The sequence below is a fragment of the Meles meles genome, chromosome 13, assembly GCF_922984935.1.
Source record: "Meles meles chromosome 13, mMelMel3.1 paternal haplotype, whole genome shotgun sequence".
NCBI lineage: Eukaryota > Metazoa > Chordata > Mammalia > Carnivora > Mustelidae > Meles > Meles meles.
The window spans coordinates 87,450,903-87,467,494 of record NC_060078.1 but is presented as its reverse complement, the minus strand read 5'-3'; the positions used below and the strand labels follow the sequence as shown (position 1 = coordinate 87,467,494).

At 68.5% G+C, this 16,592-nt stretch overlaps 1 protein-coding gene across 1 annotated transcript; it reads left to right on the top strand.

Moving 5' to 3' along the window:
- Positions 1–1,046: 1,046 nt before the first annotated feature.
- ADAM8 (ADAM metallopeptidase domain 8) lies at positions 1,047–11,214 on the top strand. Its single transcript, XM_046026181.1, has 24 exons — positions 1,047–1,205; positions 2,103–2,206; positions 3,036–3,112; positions 3,203–3,281; positions 3,374–3,450; positions 3,738–3,921; positions 4,209–4,271; positions 4,349–4,417; positions 4,522–4,691; positions 4,812–4,893; positions 5,041–5,192; positions 5,272–5,449; positions 5,634–5,723; positions 5,811–6,000; positions 6,085–6,166; positions 6,490–6,655; positions 7,111–7,188; positions 7,609–7,693; positions 8,303–8,408; positions 8,773–8,929; positions 9,358–9,423; positions 9,633–9,683; positions 10,358–10,435; positions 10,723–11,214. The coding sequence occupies exons 1-24, from the start codon at positions 1,163–1,165 to the stop codon at positions 10,771–10,773; spliced, it is 2,478 nt and encodes an 825-aa protein (XP_045882137.1). The 5' UTR covers positions 1,047–1,162; the 3' UTR covers positions 10,774–11,214.
- The last annotated feature ends 5,378 nt before the right edge of the window (positions 11,215–16,592 follow it).

Sequence of the window (16,592 nt, the reverse complement as noted above, 5' to 3'; positions counted from 1 at the left end):
GAGGCCCAGAAACTTCCTGTCCCCACCCTGGGCTCTGGCAGGAGGCTGCAGCTGGTGAGGGGGAGGGCCGAGGTGCATGTGGGGTCTTGGTCCTGGCTGCTGACGGCAGCTGCACGTGGCTGGTCCGAGCTGCCCGCAGAGCGGAGCGTGGGCCCCCACAGCAGCTTTGGTTTTGGCCTTTTACTTTTTGTTCTCAAAGAATTGCCACATACGAGGAAGGAAGAGATCAAGATCGCCGGGGCGTGGGGGCTCCTGTGCCTCGTTTCATCACAGGAAGCGGTGTGTGAGCAGGGGCAGAGCCCGTGTATTCGGACCATTTCCACGGCCTCTGTCGCCTTTGCCGGAGATGCCTCCGCATCCACGAGCTCCTGCTGCCCTCCCTCTGGAGGAAGTAAGGGTCCAGCTCTGCCCTCTGGCCCGGAGGGGGGGGGGGGTCGGCAGCACAGCCTCCCACGCGGCCAGCTCAGGGGGCTCGTCCAGAAAGCAGCTCCGGAGCCACGTGGTTCAGCTGCAGGCAGTCCAGGTCGGCAGGTGACAGGGACCCACGGAGGAGCCCGGGTGCCAGGCCAGAGCGGGGGCGGCCCCACCCCCCCAGAGCAGGAAGAGGCACGGGGTGCTGCGTGGGTAGCTCTCTGTTGCGCAGGGAGTCCGCGCCCCCTGCGCCCCCCTGCCACGCCCCCGACAGAGCCTGTCCAAGCCACTGCCCCGCCAGCAGGCCCCTGGGCCAGGCCAGCTTGGGCTTCCTCACCTGCGCAGAGCGGAGGGCGACCTTGCAGGGAGGGGTCAGATAGTCTGTCCGCCGCCCCCGCCCTTAATTCGATCCGCATTTATGAAGCTTGTTCCTGGTGCTGGACACCAGGCGCTGTGCAGGAGCCCGCAGGGGCCCTGGAGTAGACGCGGGAAATCCGCGGGGCGAGGCGCCCCTCCCCGGCGGGTGTCCAAGCACCGCCCCTCCCGGCGTCGGAGGGGCCGATAGGCTGCGGGCCGGGGGCTGGTCTCCAGGGCGGGGCGGCGGGGCCAGACCTCCTTCCCCGCGCGGAGCCGCCTCCGCCAGCGCAGCGTCGGCAGACCCTGGACCTCGGACCCCAGACCTCGGGCCCCGTGCGCGCGCCCTGTTCTTGGCCCAGACCCCAGTGTGCGCCCCCCCGAGCGCGCCCCGGCCATGCGCGGCCTGGGGTTCCCGGTGCTCGCCCTGTGTCTGCTAGGTGAGTGCTGCGGGGAGGGGCCGCCGTCCGGGGCGCCGGCGGGTCCCCCGGCCTTCCGCACTCTGCCGAGCTCTGGGTCAGTCTCCGGGGTCGGACGCGCCGAGGGGAGCCCTCACCGGGAAGGCCCAGGGTGGCAGACGGACACTTCAAAAGGGAACTGGGGGGAGAAGCCGCCTGGGGAGCTTCCCCAGCGCTGGTGCCGCTGGGGACTCGCAGGGCACCGGGGAGAACCGCGCCACTCCCCATCCACCCTGGAGCCTTGGGATGACTGCCCACGCCCACCCAGGTCCCCGGCCTGGCAGGGAAGGGAGGACCGAGGAGCGGTGACCTGGAGCCGAGGGTGGGCACTGGGGGAGGGGGGCGGGAGGGGGCAGTCGAGCCGCTTGGGACCCACCCTGGGCTCCGCGCTCCGGGCTGCTCTGGGCAGCTTTCCGGGCTGAATTCCGTGGTGGCCCAGACCCCAGGTTGGGGGGGCCTCTGCTCTGGTAGGCGGAGCCTCTCTCTGCGGTGTCCGCTAGATGCGGGGGCTAGATGCGGGTCTGGGAGACACATCCATTAACGCTCTACGACCGAACCACCTTGCCTGGTGGCAGCTCTGGGCCTCACCCCACTCCCAGGGCTGTTTGTTGTGGGACACCTGCAGCTGCTGGATCCGGGCTTCGTGAACGGCCTGCGGGCAGGAGAGCAGACCTATCCCCCACCCAGGCCGGTGTGCGCCCTCAGACCCGAGGGAGGGGAGGGGACAGGAGGTCAGGTCAGGTCTAGGTCAGCCTGGTGGGTTCCACCCCGGGCAGGGGAACCCCGTCTCCCAATCCCTGGTGCTCATGCTCTCTGGTGACCCCGCAGGGGAGGAGGTGCAGGTCACCACCGGCCTGCTGACCCCCTTCTCGCCCGCAGTGGCAGCCCCCAGCACCCCACTGCCCCACGTGGAGCGGTACGAGGTGGTGTGGCCCCGACGCCTGCCAGCGCCCCGTGCCCGCCGAGCTCTGCCCTCCCACCTGGTAAGTCTGGGCGGGGAAGCCGGCCTGGGCGGCCCCACGGGCTCCCCGGAGCCGCTCCTGTCTGTAGCTCCCAGCGTGCCCACCGCAGGGGACCCCGCAGCAGCGGGCAGGGCTGTCTCTGCCCGCACTTCCTCCACCCCCGGCCTCCCCTCCCTGCATCCTGCCTCAGCCTGACCCCGGCGGGTGGGGCGAGGTGAGTGGCTTCTGCTGAGGGGGGTGCCCCGGGGGCTGCTCTGGCTGCCCGTCAGCAGCCGGCATGGTTCCGGGCACGTCACAGTTTCACTCACCGGCAAGATAAGTCTGATCCCTTCCAGGCCGGAGGGGATGGCTCATCTGGGGCGTGTCACCAGACGGGTGTGTGGTGACGACGATGACGCACCTTTGTGGGGCATTTGGAGCTGGGCTGGGATTCCCCGAGGAAGGCCGCCTGCAGGCATTCCTGAAATCCCTGTGGGACCGCCCGTCCTGACCTTGGTGTCTGGAGAAAGCCTTCCAGAGGTCGGCAGGCTGGAGGCGCCCCACTGGGGTGCTCGGTCGTGTGCCCGCCTGCATCCCCTCTGCCACCTTGGATCTAAGGGTCAGGGCCCTGTCTCCCCGTCCCCCTGCTTCCTGGGAAAGGGGGTCCTAGTCATTATGTGTGTGGGCGGATGGGGAACTTGAGGTCTAGAGCTCCAACCTGCCCAGCCCCAGCTTCCTAATACCAGCCAGACTCGGAGCGACCCCCAGACTTCAGGGTGCCCTGGCCTCGATGGCACCCCAGCCCAGCCCCAGTGTGTGCGTGTCCTGGGTTAGGGCCCCTCACCCTGGACCCCTCCCTGTCCTGGCTCAGGACCTGTTCCCGGAGAGCGTGAGCTACGTGCTTGGGACCCAGGGGCACAACTTCACCCTGCATCTGATGAAGAACAGGTAAGTGGAGGCTTGGCCACTCTGCCAGGCCAGAGGCGGCTTTAGTGGGGGGCAGGCGCGGCCCCGGGAACCACAGTGGCTCTTTTCCAGGGACCTGGTGGGCTCGGGCTACACGGAGACCTACAGGGCTGCCAATGGCTCCCAGGTGGTGGAGCAGGGACAGAGGCAGGTAGGGCCCAGGACAGCCCTGGAGAGGCCAGCGGCCGGCCGGAGGGGGGGAGGGGGAGAGCTGCGGGCCCCTCACGCCTCCCCCTTCTGCAGGGTCACTGCTTCTACCAGGGCCACGTGCAGGGACACCAGCACTCCGCCGCCAGCCTCAGCACCTGTGTGGGCCTCAGGTGGGGGCCGCAGACTGGGGGGGCGGGGGTCAGCTGTCCCCCACTCGCTCCAGAGAAGTCGTCAGAGGCCAAGAAGAGAGGGGCTCGGGGTGGCGACCTTCCTACACACGGACTGTGGCCCGTTAGAAGTCACAGGTTCCCCGGGGCTGTGGGGCTCCCCTCGGGCCCTGCAGCCTGTCCTCCCACCCCCCCGGGCCATCTGTCCCAGTGCAGAGGGAGGCCCCGTCCTCCCAGGCGCCCGCGGGGGTGCGCTAACTCAGAACCACCTGGCTTCCCTCTGCCCTCAGGGGCTTTTTCCGGGCTGGCTCAGATGTCCACGTGATCGAGCCCCTGGACAGGGATGGCGAAGAGGGGCGGCACGCGCTCTACCGGGCGGAGCGTCTGCAACAGAAGCTCGGGACCTGTGGGGTCAGCAACATCAGCTTGGAGCAGGCCTTGGGGCCTCGGACCTCAGCAGCCTTCAGGCCCCGGGTAAGGGGGGGGCCCGGACCAGCAGCATCACCCTGTCCCCTGGGACTGCACCCCCGACTCTCCATGTGCTCGGCTGGGGGTCCCCATGGCCCATGGGCTTGGCTCTGCCAGTGGCTGCCAAGATCACTCCTTGGCCTGAGCTGGAGCCTCCTGGATGGCGCCCTCGGTCCCGAGCAGGTCCCGAGCCTGGAGCAGGCTCCAGGACCCCGGGAGAGGGTCGATGTGCGAAAACTGGCCCCGGGCCAGGACCGTGGCTGGGGCGGCTGACCGGCGTCTTGTGCCCCCAGAACGGGCTGCTGCCCCGAGACACGCGCTATGTGGAGCTGTATGTGGTCACGGACACTGCAGAGGTAGGGAGGGCAGGGCGTGGGGGCAGGGCTGGGGCCGGCTGGTGGGCCGCGTGCCGCTGAGGCCTGCCGTCCTCCAGTTCCAACGGCTTGGGAGCAGAGCAGCCGTGCGCAGCCGGGTGATGGAGGTGGTGAACCACGTGGACAAGGTGGGCAGAAATCTCGGTGGGGAAGGGCAGGGCCAGCAGGGAGCGGGGCAGGGTCTGCAGCCCTCGCTGTCTCCGAGCCTGACCTGGGTCCCCTGCCCTCCCAGCTTTATCAGGAGCTCAATTTCCGTGTGGTCCTGGTGGGCCTGGAGATATGGAACCAAGAGGATGAGATTCGGGTGAGCTCGAACCCCGACACCACCCTGGACAACTTCCTGCAGTGGCGGGCACAGAAGCTGGTGGGACGGCACCAGCATGACAACGTGCAGCTCATCACGTACGTGGGCGCCGGGCACAGAGCCGGGCCCCTGTGGCTGGGGGGCTGCGTGGGAGCGCCGGGGCACGTGGGAGGGGCAGTTTCGGGGCGTCCACCTTTGCCCACTGCTCTTGTTTCCAGTGGGGTCAAGTTCACCGGGACCACCGTGGGACTGGCCAAGGTGTCGGCCATGTGCTCCCAGGACTCGGGGGCTGTGAACCAGGTTTGCTGCCTCTGGACGGGGAGCCCCACGCTGTCCCAACGGGCTGGAACGCCTGGGGGCCGCCACCCTGGAGGGTGCAGGGATGCTGTGAGAAGTGTGACTGGCGGGACGGGGTGTGGCATTAGCCAGCGTGGCCTCTCCCGGCAGGACCACAACCTGGAGAACCCTGTGGGTGTTGCATCCACCATGGCCCACGAGATGGGCCACAACCTGGGCATGGACCACGACGAGAACATCCAGGGCTGTTACTGCCCCGTGCCGCGGGAGGGTGGCGGCTGCATCATGGCGGCCAGCATCGGGTGAGGCCAGGGGCTGCCCGAGGAGCGGGGTGTCCTAGCTGCCCCGCACCCTGACCGAGGCCCCGCCCTGCGCCCCCAGCTCCAAGTTCCCCAGGATGTTCAGCGAGTGCAGCCGCGCCAACCTGGAGGTGTTCGTGGAGGAGCCTCACACAGCCTGCCTGGCCAACGCCCCGGACCCCGGCCGGATGGTGGGCGACCCTGTGTGCGGGAACCAGTTTGTGGAGCGTGGGGAGCAGTGTGACTGCGGCCCGCCCCAGGTACAGGCCAAGTGCCCGCCGCCCTCTGCCCGCACGGACACGCATTCGTGACCCACCAGCCACCCCACGTGCCGTGGCCACACAGCAGGACACTCCTGCTCCGAGCCCTGTCACCACCCGGAGGGGCTCCTGGGGAGGGGGCCCAGGGTCCGCACTGGAGCCCACTCCAGCCTCCGCCCTCCAGGCCTGTCAGAACCCCTGCTGCAACGCCACCACCTGCCAGCTGGCCGCGGGGGCGCACTGTGCCCAGGGTGCCTGCTGCCGGCGCTGCAGCGTGAGTCCTGGGCCCCCAGGCTGGTCGGCGGGAAGGGGTCCCGAGGAGATGGCTGGCAGCGCACGTGAGCTCTGCTCTGCCGGGCAGGTGACGCCTGCCGGTGAGCTGTGCCGTCCCCCGAAGGATGCGTGTGACCTTGAGGAGTACTGTGATGGTCAGCAGCCAGCGTGCCCGGAGGACGTCTTCCAGGAGAACGGCACACCCTGCCCGGGGGGCTACTGCTACGATGGGGTCTGCCCTGCGCTGGCCCAGAGGTGCCAGGACCTGTGGGGGCCAGGTGAGGCATGGGCGCTCTGGCATGTGCCCACAGGCTGCGGGGCCCAAGCCAGAGGACTGACCGCCTCCTGCCCCCACCCCGCAGGTTCTCAGGTCGCCGAGGAGACATGCTACACCTTCAGCATGCCCCCAGGCTGCCCGGGCGGGCCCGTGCACAGTTCCAGCAGGTGAGTGGTCCTCTGTGGCCTGATTCCCCTGGGTCGCCGGCCACAGGATGGCCCTGGGAGTGGGGCTGCCCAAGAAGGTCTTCTGCACAAAGGAGTCTGGGGTCTGAGTCAGAGGTTCTCCAGGGGGTCCACCCTGCCCTCCAGCACCCCCAGGCCTGAGCACGTCTGCCCTCACGGGACGGAGGGTGTGTCACTGTCACGGGGGGCGGGGTAGGAGCCCATCCGCGGGCGCGGGCCTCGTTTCCGCAGCTCCCCAGGCCTCCCGAGGCGCAGCAGGCATCAGACAGGAGGCGCAGCAGAGCTGGTAGCTTCTCTGTCCACAGGGTCAACAGGTGCGGCACCTTATACTGTGAGGGCGGACGGCAGCCGCCGGGGCGGAGATCCTGTGCCCTCACCCTGCGCACGGGCAGCAGCTGCCAGGCTCTTGCCCTGGAGGGAGATGCTGCGTATGAGCCGGTGCCGGAAGGCACCAAGTGCGGCGAGGAGATGGTGAGCGCCCGAGCCCCTGTCTGCTGCAGGGCACGCCCACTGGCTGCAGCTTGTAGGGGCTTCTGAGGGCTGTGACCCAGACGTGAGCCTGGACGTGCCCCCTGTGGCGGTCCTAGACACGTGGTCCGAGGGCCGTGCACACGGGCTCCTGTGTGTGCTCGGTCGAGCCGCTGCAGGACGACGGGAGGTGCTCAGGCAGCCAGTCCTCTGTCACGGGGTGTGAAGACCATTCTGTTCTGCAAGCCCACGCTTCCCTGGGTCTGGGGGACGCCAGCCCTCTGGCCCCGGTGGCCACTGTGGCCTGGCCGGCCTGGGTGTGATGGCCCCGGCCAGCCTCCCCCAGCGCTCCCCGTTCAGGCCGAGGGTCTGCGTCAGCTGACGGTAGAAGTGGGGACACGGGGGCTCCAGGCGGTGGCCTAGAATGCCGGCCTGAGGGGGTCCCCTCTGCCCTCCAGATTTGCTGGGAAGGACTTTGCCGGCACCTGCGCGTTTACAGATCCGAGAACTGCTCTGCCCAGTGCAACAGCCACGGGGTACGTGAGCCCACGGGGCGTCCCGCCACGCGCCCTCCGGGGCTGAAGGAGACCGGTAGGCCGTGCTCGAGATGAGCCCAGGCCCCGCAGGGGACGCTGCCAGAGGCTGGTGGCATCTGGGCGTCCCACGTGAACACCGAGGCCCGGGGCGGTGGTGCCGGTGGACGCGTGGGCTGGGCCGGGGCAGACTTGAAAGCGCTCAGCGTCAGTAGCGTGGCACGACGTGGGGGCAGTCAGCTGCTGAGAGCGCGAAACACCAGGGCTGGGGCTCCCTTCCGACCCCCGTCTCAGGGAGGTTTGGGGGTGTGCCCCAAGGACAGCCCACAGGAAGCCGCCAGACGGGCTGCTGGCCCCACGTTGGACGGACAGGGTGGCGGACAGGCATGCGGCGGCCTTTGGTCTCACGCCCAGTCCCCCCAGGTGTGCAACCACAAGGGAGCGTGCCACTGCCGGCCGGGCTGGGCCCCGCCCCACTGCACAGAGCTGCTGCCCCACCTGCGCACAGGTAGGCCGAGCGACCCGGGGCTTTCGCACCTGCACGGCCTGATAGGGTCCCGTGCAGGTCCTGTCCTTCCTCAGACCACCTGGGCTGGGCTGAGAAGGACACCACGTGCCCTCAGGGCCTTCAGGCATTGTTAAAGATGCAGATTGGCGGCCCTCGACGACCCCGGGCTTTCTGACCCCTCGGCAACCGCGGGCGCCGCACAAGACAGGCAAGAGGCCTGTCCTAGAGGGAGGGCACAGTTGCAGTGACGGGACAGGACGGCAGCCGGTTTGCTGGGTCCTCGGCCACCTTCTGAGCGTAGGAGTCTGAGGGCCCCCCACTCCCGCAGGTGTCTTCTCCGGTAGCCACCGTGCGCACGGCTGCCCGCACAGCTTGGCCTCCTGAGCCTGGCCAGACCCTGCTCACATCGCTGTGGGCCAGGGTCAGCCACCACCAAGCCCTCCAGCCCTCATCTGAGAGCCCACAGGGCTGGTGTAACAGACTTGCTCTCAGCGCCGAGGCTCCTCACGTGGGCCCTGGGGTCCCGGGTCTCTGCCTGAGAGAACGGTCCCCCCTTGGCCCTGGGGCCCTCACTGCCCTATTGACCCCTGGTCTCCCGCACCCGTACAGGGCCCAGGAGCCTCCTGGTGGGCCTGCTGGCCTCTGTGGTGCTGCTGGTGGCTCTCCTGGCAGGTGTGGTCTTCTGCCGAAAGGCCTGGAACCGAGGCTCTGGGAGGTGAGCGTGCTCTGGGGTTGCACTTCCCGTGCGTACATCATTGGGAAACGTCCTGCTGTGGTTTGAGGAAGAGGAACAGCCTCCGCACAGAGAACTTGGGGCCTCTGCCTCTTGAAGCCCGGGCAGGTGACAGGCGAGGCCAACAGGTGGGGGCGGTAAGCCCAGACAGAGCCCTCCATCCCCCCCCCCCATCGGTGCCAGAGCACTTGGGAGGATATGGGCTCTGCCCATCGTGGGCAGCAGCCCACAGAGTTGCCATGGGACCTCACCCCATCTTGCTGGCTGCAGGACACACCCAGGAGCCCGATTCCCTGGGCCAGACCCCAAGGCCAGGACACACTGACCAGTCTTGCTTCCCCCCCAGGAGCTCGGCCAAGACTACCAAGGGGCTCTCCAACCCCTTATTCCATGAGGGGCCGGGTGTACCAGCCAAGGGTGGGGCTCCGGCCGCCACCGCCCACCCTGACCAGCCCGCCAGGCCCACGGCCTCCAGGATGACCCCTAAGCAGCCGCCCCCTGCGGTAAGCAGTGCACCCCACCACCCCTGGGCCATCCCCATCCCTCCCGGCAGGGCTTAGAGCTGCCCCTCGGAGGCAGAAGCAGGCTGCAGGGTGGACGGTCTGAGAACCCGCACGAGCCAGCGACTGACCAGACAGACCTTGGACTTGGACGTGAGGCTCTTGGCCTCTGCAGGGTGGATGGAGGGGTTCAGGCCCAGATGCCCTCCGCTCCCGCCCGGCATCTCTGGGCCCTCCACAAGGCTGACAAAAGGGAGGGTGGGAGTCACCTAGGCCTTGGGGACCCGTGGGGCAGGGCAGAGCCTTCCATGCACTCACTCTCCCTCCTCTGGGAGGGCAGGGACCTCGGGTTCCGGGCTGGGGGCTGCAACGCCCGGCTGCCCGGACATAGCCTCCCTGCGAGACCCAGGCTCCCCGCCCTGTTCCTGCAGCCCCCGGCCACCATGTCCAACCCACCCTTCACCATCCCTGTGTACACCCGGCCGCCCCCGGACCAGGTGAGCAGCAGTGGGGCCCAACAGCCAGGGCATCTGGGAGCACCACGTGGGTCCTAGGCGAGGAATGCGGGCTGGGGCTGGACTCAGTGAGCTGGGGACCCCAGGGCAGCAGCCGCTAGACTGCCGGCCCAGCCAGAGGATGTTTACTAACCCGGGGGCGCCGGGGAGCCTGACTGCCACGCCTGACTGCCACGCCTCCCTCCCACCAGCTCAGACCTCCTCCTCCTGCCAAGCGCCTCCCCGAGCTGAAGCCCAAGCAGGTGAGAAGCCCCTGCCCTTCTGGGGACCCCCACCGGCCCGCACGCGTGCCCTTCCCTGGCAGCTGGGCCCCTCCCGGCCAGACCCTGTGGTGTCCTTGGCTCCCTTTTGGAGCTGCTCTGAGACGCTGTGATCCCCAGGGTCTGCAGCGACCATCTGGGCTTCATGGAAATTCTCTTTTTTTACTTTTTGAACTAATTTTAGATTTACAGCAAAGCTGCAAAAATAGCCTTGTGGGGGGGTTGAAAGGAAAGATGGACAAAGGGGCAGAAATGGGTCTAGCCAAGGAGCGACTACAGGGGAGCTGTGCACACCAAGGGTCTTGCCTTGGAGGGGGGTGGCCGGTCCCCACGCTGGGCCTTCCCTTCCTCCACCCAGATCCCAGGGCACCTGCCCTGCCTGCCCAGAGGAAGCTGAAGTGTAAACAGATGCCAACTTCAGTGGTGAATTCTCAGCATTTGAACTTCCAAAGACCCACATTCTGGCCATTTAGAGCCTTTTGTGGGAAATGCTGGGGTGGGGTGGGGAGCTGGAGTGCAGCTGATGGCCCAGGAGGGGTTTGGCCCCAGCTGGGGGCCCTTCTTTGTGGAGAAGCCTGCAGGGGGTCGGGAGCAGAGCCAGTGCTGGGGAAGATGGGGCTTTCCATGGTGTCCAGAGTCCACTGTCTGTCCCCCAGGGTGCGAAGCCAACCTTCCCACCCCCGATGCCTCCAGTCAAGCCTGGGGCGGGAAGGGCCCCCCCTGGACCCGCGCAGGTGAGCCTGTCTCCCCCAGGGCGCTGGGCAGCAGGGGGGGTCTCCCTGGCTGGGGCACTGCGGCGGGGTCACCGTCCAGCCGGTTTGTCTCACACCCACTTGCCCCCGCTGGGACTTCTCCGCGAGCCGCCCCTGTCGCCCGTGTCTCGGTTCCTCCCGTCTGCCGGGGGCCGGGCTGGGGTCGGGGGGTTAGGGCCGCGGTGACCCCCGTTTGGAGAGCGCGCGGGGAAGCGTGGCTCCTCGGGGCCGCGGCCGCGGCTCACTCCGCTTCTCCTTCCTCGTCCCAGGGCGCCGCGGGCGCGAGGGCGGCTCCGAGGCCCCCGGTGCAGCGGAGGTGACGCGGGGCTGCGGACGCCGGCCCGAGTGGGGACCGCAGTGCCCTCCCCGCGGGGTTCGGGTCGGCCCGGCCCCTGCCCCCCGCCCCCGGGGGCCCGTCGGGCCTGAGGAGCGCGAGCAGAGGAGCCACGGCCGGCCGCCCCCCTGCCGGGCCCCCCCCGCGCCCCCCTGCCGGGCCCCCCCGCGCCCCCCTGCCGGGCCCCCCCCGCGCCGTCCCGCACCCCGAGGGGCCCGCGCGCCCGCAGCGGGGCGGGCGCTGCCGTGAAGTGTTTCCGGATTGAGTCGCCGACCGGTTCTGAGCAGTCGGGACCGTCATTAAACCGACGCAGGAGCGTGTGCGCAACCGTGTGCGGCGCGAGTCACGACCCGTCCGGGCCCCTCACCGCCGGACCGCGCCTCCCGCCACCCGCCCTCCGCGACCCAGCGGCCCCTCCCCCACCGGAAGTCCGCCGCCCGCCCCTTCCGGCTCCCCGCGGCCTCCGCGCCCGGCCGGTCGGGCTCCGGCTCAGCCGCCCCAAGCGCCCCGTGGCCCGGGCTGCAGCGACGGCGATGAGGGCGGGGCGGTGCCGGGGACTGACGGCGCGGGGGGCACCGGCCGGGGAGGGTGGAGGCCGCGGGGCCGCCCGTCAGCCGGCGGCGAAGGGGCGCAGCGGTCGGGCCGGGCCCGAAGGCGTCCCCGCGGCGCGCGCTCCCTGCACGTGCGGGAGACCCGGGGCAGGGCGCGAGGCGACGCCGCGAGCAGCCGCCGGCCCCAGGGGGAGGAGCCACGCGCCGCCCGGGTCCTGCCGCCTGGCCGCTGCGGCCGCTCGCCCGGGACGGGGCCGGTCCCCGGCAGGGCGCCTCCTCGGGGGCCCCCAGCCCGGCCGACCTTGCGCCCCGGCCCCGGCGGTGCGGGCGGAGGCGCGGGAGCGCTCCCACGGCGGCTGCTGCCCCGCGTGCTCGGCCTCCCGCCCCACCCCTTGCTGTCCGCGGGCGGCGCTCCCTCCTCCCCGCCTCCGGGCCTCCGGGCCTCCGGACCGCGGTCCTCTGGCCGCTTCCCTGACGGTCTCTCGGGTGTGTGTGTCCCTGTCCACTGGAGTCCCCTCGTGCCGCCAAGAGGACAGCGCGGGCAGTTGAGGCCACCCCACCAGGGCATCAGTCCTGCCCTCTGGCCGCGCGTCGGGCTCCCCGACTCCCCAGCAACTCCGGGCTGCGGGCTCCACGGGCTCCACGGGACCGACCGGCCGTCTGGTGGGAAGCGTCCGTCGTGGTGGGCGATGGGAAGCACGGGGATCTTAAGTGACCGCGGAAGGAGGAGTGCTGCAGTGGGGAGGAGGGTCCCTGCGCCCTGAAGCTGGGCAGGGGGGGCTCAAACTGCTCGGGGCCCCTGGAGGCCATGGTCAGGACCTCTCTGAGCCTGAAGGGATGGGAGGGACTGTGGGGTTGACCCCTGGGCTAGTTCTGGTGGGATAGGACTCGTTTCAGAGAACTGAGAGGGAGAGGGGACTTGGGGGAGGTGGAGGCAGGGGGGCTCCCGCTCAACCCCAGGGGTGGGAGGGGTAGGCGCTGGGGGTGGTGAGAAGTCCGAACGGCGAGCACTTGGGCCGGGAGCCAGCAGGACTTTCTCCCTCGGAGGCCCAGGCTGGGACAGGCCTGGTGAAGGCACGGGGCACTTGAGCGCTCCGGCCCCGGATAGCACTGCTGGGAACAGGATGGTTTCTGTGGCTGCAGGGCAAGGAGGCCCACGGGCCCCAGTCTGTCCCCCGAGGAAAGCCGGACGCACCTCCTGGCCCCACGAAGCGTGCTGCTCTGAGGACTGCACCCCCACGTCCTTTGCAGGAAAGTCTTTCACAAGCCACGTTTGTGGGTCTCAGAGACGGAAATCCAGAGGGTGGTGGCCAGCACGCCGGGGCCACCGGCCCATCTTGTGTGCCCCGAAGGAAAAGGTGAGGGACGGCGCTGCACGGCAAGCTCCGCTCACAGCAGCCGTATCTGTTGGGGCCTTGTGTGGCCTTTGCCCTGCTGTGTTGGTGGTGCCGGGATGTGGCCGCTTACCTGCCAGTGGTAACAGCACGCAGGATGAAGGCCCTGCACACCAGACCCCGGGGTGCGGACTCTGCAGCTCCAGCCCTTGGCCCGTTCCTGGCCTGACCCACCGGCCTGGGGCAGTGAAAACTCCTGTGCCCAGGCCCACCCGGGGCCATGCTCTCTCCTCTCCGGCCCCTCCCACCCGCCTCTGCCCAGAAACAGGCTGAGGAGCAGCACCTCCAGGGCTGGCCCTCAGTGTCCAGCCTGGAAAACCTTGGCAGGACCCAGGACCCTCCAGGGCTAATGCAGACCGTGGCAGAGCTCGCCAGCCTGGCACACACGGGTCGGGGAACTGAGGCCCGTCACAGCCCCCTTGGGCTCCCACAAAGGGTGGTGTCAGACAAGGCTTGTGGCGCTCTTGACTTCACACCTCCAGAAAGGCAGGTCCTTGCTCTGAGGGGACGGCCAAGGGGAGTCCCGGGTCCAAGGGCCACCCAGGCTGCAGCTTCCTGAGTGGGAGCCCGCGGCCTGTCCACGGTCTACACGGGCCTTTCAGAGGCACCCGGGACTGCGCTGTGGGTGGATGTCAGGGCGGTGCCTGCGTGGTGCACCCCCGCACCCCGTGCTGCCGGGGGGGCCAGCCTCTCCTCTGCGCTGCTGCGTCTGCTCGTCTCAGACGGGCTGAGCTCCACGGGGCCCTCCAGCGCGAAGACCCTTCGGAGTCAGAAGACTCCGGAGAAGACGGGCCACTGTGTGTGCACAGGGCGGGCCCCCGACTCCTGACCTCTGCCCTTCGCCCCGCACCCCTCCTGCGCTAGAGGCCGGGTGTCTGCCTTTCAGTCAGGCCGCAGCCCGTGGGCCCCGGGAGTACCCAGAATCGGCTGCAGGAAGACGGTCAAGGTGCAGCGACCTCGATGCCCAGATGCCCCCCAGGAAGCAGATGGGGTGCATTCATTCCTTTCTAGGAAGCTGGGCCAGGCGTGGGTGCCTGCTGGGCGGGCTGGGGCCAGCAAGGTCCCTGACCAGGGAGAACCCAGATTTAGTTTGGCTACTTAGCAAATGCTTCACTGTGGAACATTCCAAGCATACCCAGAAACAGAGCACAGAGTATGGGGCACCTCCGTCCCCCACGGCTCACCGCCACCCAGCCTTGGCCATTCCCAAGCCCCAGGGCCTATGGGGACTATGGACAGTTACAGGTGCCACCACCCAGAGGCCCACAGGCTGGGGGCTCAGGGGGGCAAAACACACTCCCCCCAAAGCACACACCGGGTTCCACGGGGGTGCAGCTGTTCCTCTGCTCTTTCACTAAGGGTCTCCCGTGCTCCTGGGTTCAGGGAGTGCTCAAGTCCCTCGCTGACATAGTGCCCTCCCCCGTGTCCACCCGCATGCCCACCCCCATGGGAGCACGGGCCACAGGTTTGCACCTGAGACGGTGCAGGGAGCCGTGAAGAATTGTGAAAACAGCCTGGTTCCCTAGCTGATGCCCGAATCTTGATGAGCTGTTTTCCTGAGGAAGCGGGGAAAGTGATGTCATCGTGCGGTCGGGATTTGCTGAGGGCAGCGGAGAGGAAGTGAGAAAGCATCGGGGCTGAGGTTGCTGTCTGGCCCTCGCCGGCGGCACTGGTTGGTGCACCAGCAAAGCGCTTCTAACCGTTTGACTTCACCAAACTGGGAGGGGACCCTGCTGCACCTGCCCTTTGAGTGCCGCGGCCCTGATGGTCACGACGGGCCATCCTCCCCGGGGAGAAGAGAGACTTGCAGGGGAACGTGGGGGAATTCCTGCGTCTGCCAGTTGGTGGAGCAGCTGCCTTGGGCTGGGAGGGAGGCCGTGGGTCGGCCGGGGTAGGGCGGTGGGAAAGAACCCCCCGCGGTGCTGGCTCTGCGTGTGGTCCCGCGTCCTCACAGCTCGTGCCCGGGGACGGAACATGGGGCCAGGGGCAGGAGCTGGGAGCATGCCAGATCGCGCAGGCCCCATGCTGCCCCCGGGCTCATGGAGGGGCTGTGTCTGCTGAGACGCTGACGCGTTGCTCGACCCGCGGGAGCTGACTCCGTGGCGAGGGCGTGGGCGGTCACACCACTCGTCCGACAGCACCTCGTGCTGGGGGCAGACACGCTTTTGCTCGCTGCGGGGGTGGGCCTGGGTCTGCGCGTCCAGGAAGGAGAGGTTCGTGATGTGCCCGGGAGCACCCGGGGCCAGACGGCCTGGGGGGTGGGGCCTGGCCGTTCCCCGCACGGGCTTCAGCACGGGACGTCTTCTCGGCGGTTAACTTTAGAAGAAGACCCCGCATGCTGCCCAAATGCCGCGCGTGCGTCCAGTCCACCAGCATGTCCGCAGGCCCTTCCTGCAGGGTGGGGCCCTGTGAAGTCCCAGCGACAAAACCTCCCTTCCCGAGTCCACTCCTGCCGCCAGGACCCCCCCCGCTGCGTGGCCCCCTGGGGGATGTGAAGTTCAATTCTGACGGAGCCTTTCCCTGGGGTCCCCCTGGAGGGCTTTGACGGAAGCACCAGCCATGTGGCCCTCGCAGGGGGGTTGTAGCTGGACACGCAGCCAGGGGTTGACCCTGCCCGGCCCCCCACAGGCGGACAGGGCGCCGCCGTCCTGCAGATTTTGCAATGACGGTGGTCTGGCTGGAGCTGCTGGTGAAGGACCAGCCGATCAGAGAGCTGACGAGACCCGGTGACCCAAAGTGGCCGCGGAGAAAGGATCCAACGAGAGGCCCAGGACACACCCCTCCAAGGCCCCTAGACCTGGAACTTGAGTCTGCACAGAGCGCCCCCAGACCAGGCATTCTGCACGTGGCCCCGCAGTGCCCAGCCGTGCAGGGCGGAGCCCCGCGCGGGGCCCCGGCGCGTGGGTGTTCAGGAGCCCGGGGCTGCTCGCCCAGCAGAGACCCGTCTGCACGCAGACTCTGCTCCCGCTCCCTTGAGCCCCTGTGCTGTGTCGTGGTCATTGCGTCCGTGAACACAGAAGGTTCCTGTCTGCATAGACTGTTGTATGGGTGCAGCGGTGGTTGGGGGGGGCCAGCCATGGCCTTCATCAGCCACATGGAGGTCCTGTGCAGGATTCCGTGGAAACAGTGCCCTGGGAGGTGTGTCCCTGGGGTCTCTCCACTGTGTGAAGGGAGCACGTGAGGAAGGGGAAGGGCCATCGTGGCGAGCGCACGGGGGCTGGCTGCCGGCCCTGTGTGGTCCCGGGTGCCTCGCAGTGATCCCACAGGATGGCTTGGGCCCTCCTCTTGGCTCTGGAGAGGTTGGACCTGGTGTTGCCGTGGCCTCCTCCGGCTGCCTCACCGCCCACCCCCCACCGCCTGGGGCCTGAGCCTGGCCCCGTGCAGGGACCCAGAGCTGCAAACTGCCTCCAGGGCTCCGGAGTCCTCCCCAGCCGCCCCCCCCCCCCAGTCAGACTGCATGTCTCTAGGCACATGTCAGGGCTTTGGGGTCAGAGGCAGGGTCTAGGGCCAGAGAGAGTGAGTGTGAGAGTGCGTTATGCCCCAATAATGGGTCCATGATTAAAGGAGCGAGACTGATATAAAGCGGAAGGTCAAGCAAAGCTTTATTTCGCGCCAAGCATCAAGAATCTAACCGAACGTTCGGGGCCGCACCTCTTACAAGAGAGGGCGACCCTTCCCTGTTTCACAGACTAGCTTTTAAGGGCAAAGGCCATGCGGTCGGGCCTGGCCATGCACAGGTGGCCAATGAAATGGTAACACACACAGGAAACTCCACAGTGATGCTAGGTGACCAAGTGAATTACAATTTACCCCGGTAGACATTAGAACCAGCCTATCACACCTTTATTAGGACTGGCGCC

Coding starts and splice junctions, on each gene's coding strand:
- ADAM8 (XM_046026181.1), top strand. CDS start 1,163: ATGCGCGGCCTGGGGTTCCCGGTGCTCGCCCTGTGTCTGCTAG. Junction 3,451..3,737: donor AGCACCTGTGTGGGCCTCAG/GTGGGGGCCGCA, acceptor CTCTGCCCTCAG/GGGCTTTTTCCGGGCTGGCT. Junction 5,193..5,271: donor ATCATGGCGGCCAGCATCGG/GTGAGGCCAGGG, acceptor CTGCGCCCCCAG/CTCCAAGTTCCCCAGGATGT.